At 42.0% G+C, this 8,047-nt stretch overlaps 1 protein-coding gene across 1 annotated transcript in view; it reads right to left on the reverse strand.

Annotated features, from left to right (window-relative positions):
- Positions 1 to 8,047, reverse strand: part of MLXIP (MLX interacting protein) — a 76,550-nt gene that overhangs the window by 12,687 nt on the left and 55,816 nt on the right. The window contains exons 14-16 of the mRNA XM_019506657.1: positions 4,938 to 5,039; positions 2,974 to 3,101; positions 1,640 to 1,763 (exon numbers count right to left, since the gene is read on the reverse strand). Coding sequence (XP_019362202.1) covers positions 1,640 to 1,763; positions 2,974 to 3,101; positions 4,938 to 5,039 — 354 coding nt within the window. The remainder of the gene's footprint in view (positions 1 to 1,639; positions 1,764 to 2,973; positions 3,102 to 4,937; positions 5,040 to 8,047) is intronic.

Genomic DNA, 8,047 nt, shown 5'->3' on the forward strand with positions numbered 1-8,047 from the left:
TACATATTAGTGGAGGGGAGCAGGACAGAAAGTTTCAGCAGCACCTTGTTAAAATGGAAAAGTGAGGATCAATTTGCTATTAATGTTCATTTGCAGACTATAAACCAACTGACTGAGATAGAGGAACAAATGGCTCCTATACACGTGCAGGGATCCTGCTCCCTGCTGGGGTGTGGAAATTAACACGGTTCAGCAGACCCTAGCTCATTCGATAAGCTTTAGTTCAAAGCACCCCACTGCCATTTTTCAGCATGGGGATGCTGATACACATGATGCTTGGGCGCTTTTAATTAGTGCAGCTCACTAATTAAAGCGCCCCCCGCCCTATGCCTCCCAGAGTACACGTAAAAATGCCCAAAGTGCAAAGAAAAAGGAAGACAAAACACCTAGCAAGATCATCGTGTTTCTAGCCCTGTGCATCCTACAGGTCACTGGTTTTTAAATAATGCAATCCATATTCAGAGTCACTGGAGCCTTTTGCTGAAAATTAATTAAAACAGACCAGAAAAGTTACCGCTAGTACCTAAAAGCAGGACCCTCTGTATTCCTTTGTGGTATGACTGAGAAATGTGTTGAATGCTGCATTCCTTCCCATGCCATAAAAAGAAGGCTCCAGAACCCATACTTTCAAGCCATTAAAAATTAACTTTCCAGCCCTTAACAATTCTGAAGAAAATCTCTCACCTGAGTTGATAAGCATTCCTGCACTGCTCTCTTCCTGCTACAGATTGTCTAGTTAATAAACAGCAGCACTGAAAAACAGTTCATGTCAGTAAGATGTTGAATCTGAAAATTAGCATCCTGCATTTAAACCCCCAATCTGAACCATATTCTGTTGAAGTGTTAAGGAGATGCACCTAACTTCTGTCCGTTTCCAGCTTTCCAACTTCCCCCCACACCATCCTGGATACCAGAAGCTGTAACTGCCTCCCATCGAGCTGCCAAAACACCCAGTATTCTCTAAGTGGCTGCTACAGTGCTCTCAGCCTTGTCAGTATCAGATTTGACAGCAATTGAAAAATCTGGGGCAGTGTAAAAATATAGAACCAATAAACTGATGCTTGAGAAGCTGAGCCATTAGTCTGAGTTGTTTTCAGTTATACCCATTAAAGACTACAATTTCTCTGATTTATTTGAAGCTATCCCAGAAGTTCCTGTACTAGGAAAGCTACAGGAATCTGAGGCTCCTGTCAGAAGCAGAAGGTCAAACTTATTGCAGAGCACATACAGACCTGGTGTTTTCAGGAGACTATGCATTTAAAATAATAAATTTATTATGCACATATATGGAGAGAAAACCTTTCCCTGAAGTGTCTGCAACTCAGAAGAGCAACTAATGCAAGCACCAGAAAGAGAAACTAATTATGCCTGACAGTGTCCAATGAAGGGCAAAACCTCCCTTTTGATAAATAGTGAAACTTGAGATTTTAAAACTATGATACTAAATAACCTTAGTGGTTATCAAGCAAGAAACTTATTTGTCAAACAGCATTTTTTTTGACAATGCCACTTTTGATTTTATTTTAAAGTTCTTAACTCCCTTTCCTGTCTGATAGTCACATACCCATACCCATACCCATGAGACACCTAGAGTTTGCTCAATATAAACTCTATATTTAATGCTGTGATGAAAGGATACAATCCAAAACTTCCAGTTTTGGAGGGTCCTGTTTTTCACATACTCATCAAACATACTCCTCATATGATCAAATCTTTGTCTTGTTATGGGAACCCCAGTAGCAGGGAGTTGCTGTTGACATGATCTGAAAAAAAAAAACCCCAGAGGTCAAGTCTCTGAAGACAAGAGACACTTCTCTTCTACATTAAAAGCTAATGTGAAGCAAGTATCCATTCACAGTGCCACAGAACTGATGTTGTTTCTTAGTGGATCAGTTCTTAAGGTGGAAAGGACAATTCACTTTCATTTTAAGCTCAGCAACCTCTATTGTGCAACACAATATTTTCCTATCAATTCTGCTCACATCCATTGAGCAAAAGGAAGATTTTCAAAGTATTAAGATTTTTTTATTATTATAAATAACAAGAGTTAGAAACAAAATATAACCTAGAACAGTGGTTTTCAACCTTTTTGCATTTGCAGACCCCTACAAATTTCGAATGGAGGCATGGACCCCTCTGAATTGTAAGTGTGAGTATTCACATACTTTTGATTGATCATAGTCATCTTTTGTGGACCCCGTAGACATAGTCTGTGGACTCCAGGTGGAAAACCACTGACCTAGAACAAAGAAGATTTCTGTCTCTGCTTCACAAGAAAGAACAGTAAAACTAGAAAGCAGAGAAAAACTCACTTATCGGCTAATATTGCATAATTTCTTCAAATTTTTAAAGTTTAAAAAGATAGTTCAGTTTAAAGATAAATGTAAAATCAGCTGAATTGCTGTTATCATGTCCTAAAATATTAGGGTTTTTTTATTTGCTCATTATATATTATTCAATATTTCTGTGAATAAAAGCACATTATGGATCCAAAAATACTTTACAATGACTTGAATCATTTTTAAAAGGTGTGGAAACTAGAACAGAGAAAAGTGAAGTAATTTGACCACGGTCAGACTGAGTCAGCTCTTGATGTCACTTCTTGTGCCCTTTTTATTCAACCATATTTGTTCCCAAGAAGGAAAGTTTACATACCAAAAGACAGTTGCACCTACGCTGCTGCACGGAGTAGGATTTCTGATTTAAAATAGTCCTCATTTGTCAGTACTGAGAAGCATTCCAATCTATTTTTGATCATGTTATCACTCTGCATTGATGCCCAGAGCTTACTGAAGATAAACACAATGCTCATTTTGTGGCTATTTTGTGTTTTCATTGTAATCCACTGATACTCTGCTTATTTTCAATGCCCAACTGCCAGTTGGCATACTACCTGATACAAATACCTACTGTTATTAACCAAAGCAGAGCTGCACAGGAAGAAACAATAACAATTTCCAGAGAACATCTTACATGATGGTAGCATTCAGTTCCTCAATTTCTTCCCGGAGACGCCTGGTTTCTTCCTGCATCTGTATTCTCTCTTGCTGTAGTTTAGCAATATATTCCACAGTCTTTTGGAGTGTGATTGCATGGCTGATCTGTGCCAAAGCAAATGCAAAACTGTCATTCTGGAATTGATCTAAGCAGGCTGAGTTTGGCTCAACTTAACATAACACCTACAAAAGCATGTCAGCCCCTTTATCATCAGACTCCTTGCCCATGCTAAAGAACTTCGGGATTTATGGTTGCAAGGTGCCACAGCACAGTGACTAACTGTTCAGTATCATCCTGACTCCCAGGAACAGGGACCTAGTAAGAGGAGAGTGTATCCAGCTTGCCATCTCTTCCCCAAATAAGATTTTGGTTAATTTCTGGAAGAAAATATTTCAACAATTTTAAATGTTCACAAATTATTTTCCCACATTAAATAAGACCTGAATAAGGGGAATCAATACCTCTTTTGATATATTTAGCACATTACTAAATGTATCTAGTTGCAGAGATAATTCAGAACACATCAGATCTGAAAGGCTTTGAGGTTTTCACATAATTAAACAGAAGGGAGCATGGTCAAGCTGTTACCAAAGGAGACCAAAACAGTATTACTGGTTTCTATTTTAGGAGCTGCCTCTGTCTGCAGTTGTACCAAAGCAGATAATCTAGTTTTTTTATAAGACTTTTTATTCAAATCAGATTCTTTTACTTGCAATTAAATATATTTTTATTTTGCTTAAATAAAACTGACTGAAGTCACACATGGAATGAGGAGAGCCCATGTTTAGCCCTTTTTTAATTACCAAAGCTGTTTAAACAGGTGAAAAAATGCCGTATCAATGGGCACTCAGTTATTTGAACTAGTCCATTCAGAGCTGAGAAACTAACTGGGAAATGAAAATACAGGAAGCTCTGATTTTCTCTGTCCATCTAGGAATATGAAACAGTGGCAGGAGATACGACCCAATCATTTTAAAACTCTGAAGCACACACAGCCAGATTACAGGCTCAACAGCATTTTCAAAAATGTCCAAACAGATTAGGCAAGTGGTTAGCAATGGTTAACAAACAATGAACTGAAACCACCTGCCTTGCGTCAGAGGCAGGCTGGCGCTTTCCACCAAGCCACTGCTGCTTCTCCCTGCTGCCTGGCTGCTCTGTGTGCAAAGCTCTCTGTTGCTAGAGTGCCAAAGCCCCCCCCACTCCATGGGCTGGATAAAATGCCTCTGCTGAATCTGGCCTGCAGGCCAAAAGTTGCTGATTCCTGGGTTAGGCCCCAAGTTAATGAGTTGGTCATCTATGCTCTTCAGGCAATTTTGAAAATTCAACTGGGCACCTCCACATCTTTGGAAGTCTGGGCATTAGCAACCAGAAACAGCATGGAATATTTGTAAAATATTCCATGAAGTTCTACAAAGCTCTACAAAATATGTCCAAAGTGTTATTGTACAGCAAATGTGATCAAGCCCTTAACCCAGGAGTCCCAGAAGCAAGGAGGACTACAGTGCCCAGCTTCTGTTCTTTCCCCTTAAGTCTGAGAGTTAAAGCCCCTGAGCAAACAGGACTCCTCTGCTTTTGGAATCAAACCAGTGGTACAATCAGGACCACAACACCTGGCATGCGCTCTCCCATTATCTGACATGTAATAATGGATTATTTTCTTACTGCATTATGATCCCATCTCTTAACTCCTATGATTCAAGTAACTACCCAGCAGTCTTTCCTGCCCAAGTGCAGGGGGGCTGGACCCAATGATCTGTAAGGTCCCTTCCAGCCCCTAACAACTATGGAACAATGAAATTAAATTCATTAATTGCACTTTTTATTTTCCAGTGAAGAGTGGAGCTGTCCAGGTTGATTAATAATCTTTGTTTTCAAAATGGCTACTGGTTTCCATAACTACATGGTTCATATTTTGCTATGTTAAAAATGTTACTTACAGATTTGGAGTTAGAGGACACCAAGCTGTTCAGCGTATTAAAACCAGCCTTGATATTACACCTTCTCTTTTGTTCTGCTGAAATATTCTTTATTCTTCGATTCTGTATAAACACATAAAATGAGCTCAACATATGCTGGCTTACCGGCTTCTGTCCCTATTTATTATGGTCACTTACAATTTCATCTTTTGTGGAATTAAAGTTACTGTGGTACTCCCAACTCTCCCAATACTGCAAGCATCACAGGAATGTCAATAACATGCAAGTAACAATTTAAACAACTGTAGAATCATTCACTGTACTAAATTCAACCCCCATACTGGTTTAATCTCTTTTTAGTTTTAGAAAGAACACTAACCCACAAGTATTGCTAACCTTCTGGCTACTTACCACCATATTGGTATTTATAACGTTTCAAATACAAAACATTCCGTTTCACAGATATTAATGCCAAATCTGCTACAAAATTTGATTCACTCTGCTCTCCAAGGACACCACACCATCTAGCGGCTGCTGCTTTCTTCTACGCAAAGTAACAGATGGCAGTGTTGATAATATTCTAGATTCTACTGTGGTTTTCATTACCAAACTTCTTGTACAATCAAGCAAAGCCTTTCTATAAAAAACAATCTGTTTGTGAGACACAGCCAAGGTTTCCAGCAATCTGACTTGGCTGCTGCACTTAAAACTGACTCTTGTCCCAAAGGACAACACACACTTCATGGTTGTAACTGGCATCAAGGCCACACTAAAACATATAAGAAAGCTTGTGATCCACTTTTCATATGGATGCACTGTAAACATTTGTGCCTGTACAGCACAGGGTTAAAACTTTCTCAATAGCCATGGCTCTGATGTGATTCACCACTACTGAAGGCCTAGCCTGGCAATGGGCTGACTTCTTACAACTCAGTGAGCATGTTCTGTTTCTTTCACAGATGGGAACTCCCATCCATGTGTAACTTGGGCAGACAGTCCTCCATCCTACTAGCTCCCCACAGGCAAGGAAATCTTTACGGCGACCTGGAGCTCAAGTCCACAGGTGTGTTCTCTCACCTGCTATTCTGCCTATGGCAGTGTATGAACAGGCTGTTACCTGTAACCAGTTAAAGCAGGGGTTCTCAATGTTTTTACACTTGAGGCACCCCTCGAAAATGTCAGCTCCTAGTTTTTACTTGTTCTTTGGCTATAGAAAACACACAGGACAATTTTCTGCTGTAAACAATGCAGAAAGCCCACAATAGGTTAGGGCAGTTTTTAACATTATGGATTGGTGTTATCTTGTGAATCATGTTTGCACACCTGTGACAGGAGTGCCACTATTGGAGCCTCTCCGGGTACGGCTCCGCCCTCCTGCAATGGGCCAACCGCCTGCTTACTCGTTTGCCACGCCTTGATCTTATTTAATTAATAGATTGTTGTAATTAGCGGGAGGCTGTCCATTTCTACGCACCCCAATGACAGGGGGTGCTATCTGCAGCTCCTTTTCCTCCCCTACACCGCAGCCCAAGCCTCACAGATGGTGCTGGTGTGATCTGACTTGGGCCCTGTTATGTCTCAGCCCTCCTTTTGCCCTTGGGGCTCCTCGCTGCCTCCCCCACTCTCTCTCGGGGCTCCCCGCTGCCCCTCCTCACTCTCAGGGCTCCTCACTGCCCCTCCTCACTCCTGGGGCTAGGCCAATGCACCCCGCAAAAATACTGCGCCTTCCCTGGTGCCAGGAACCCCACGCTACTGGGGAGTCCCTATGCGGCCTCCTCCAACCCCTAATAGCCTTGCCCAGTCCTCCAGTTAACCAGTAAACACAAAACACAAAGCCCCCGGGCTATAACATAAAGCTAAACCATCCGGTCAGACAACAGTTAATACCAGGCAAAAATACTCCAGCTCATGGCAGCAACCCGCGGATACTCATGCAGCCAAACCTTGGCCTTCTCTCCGCACTGGCTGAGCTCCTCACTCCTTGGCTGCCAGAGGAGGAACTGCCACCCTAGCCTCCTGCCTGGGTTTAAGAAGGGCTAAGCCCTGCCCCTTCCTGTCAGGGGGTTTTGCTGGTTGCCCGGCAACCAGCACCTGTGTTGCCCTGGTGACTGGCAGCTGCGCCTCCCCCTTCTCACCGCTAGGGGACTTTCTGGAGCCATCCCTGTTCTCAGGTGCAGGGCACGTAGGTGCTCTGCAACAACACCTAACAGTGCTAACACTGCCTAGCACCCTATGGCACTCTTGAAAGGTTCTTAAGAAATCCCATGGCACCCTAGCTGAGATTTGGTTGAATGTTCCTCTACACTGAATACAATCAAAGTTAGAAATCACAGTGCGGAGAAAGCCTTATAGTCACTGTGATTATAACAATATGCACTTTACAGCTGAGGGATTTCAGTGCATTTTCAAAGGGCTTCCAATGCAGCAGATCCCACTGTGCTAACCCTCTTGGAATGCAGCACTTAGTTATCTTCCCAAGAAGGTGTAAAGTGCTGCATTTCAAGGAGAGTGAAAAAAGAAAACTTCACAAGGGAGGGTGGAGAAGGGTTGAGAAAGAATCCCTAATTCCCATTCATGCTGCAGCTGGGCAGTCTGGAGACAGCTGCTCTCACAAGAAGCGAGGATGGCTTTTTGGATTTCTTACTGGGCTGGAATTTCAGTGAAATTCCATCTGTAGCAATGCTTTTGTAAAAAGTGCATTTCATTTTAAGAGGTCAATTCACACAGCCAGGAACATGTCCACCAGTGAAGCACAGTCACCTCTACTGCACACAGCAACACTACATGTATGAAAAGCAATCGAGATACCATGTTGCAATAAATCTTTGAGGGGCCAGGACACCAAGGCAAGCACCTGGCAGCTGTGAAAACTCCACCATGACCAAAAACTACTAATAAAGAAATTGGCAGGAAAGGCAATCAGGTAGGGTTCTGTTTCCATTAAGAAACCTGCTGTTTAATGAGCATTAAACTTTAATGAACTCTAGAGCATCCAAGTCTTTCACTTTGATCAGGACCTGGGACAAGACCCCAGCTAAATGCAGGTAAAATCAACACAGCCATTCAGATAATTAATCACTTTAGAAAAAACACACAGAGGAGTGGAAGTCCATGAAACCAAGCGGATGGGA

Source organism: Gavialis gangeticus, unplaced genomic scaffold (assembly GCF_001723915.1).
Source record: "Gavialis gangeticus isolate Ggan-Ray unplaced genomic scaffold, GavGan_comp1, whole genome shotgun sequence".
In the NCBI taxonomy this organism is placed as follows: Eukaryota; Metazoa; Chordata; order Crocodylia; family Gavialidae; genus Gavialis; species Gavialis gangeticus.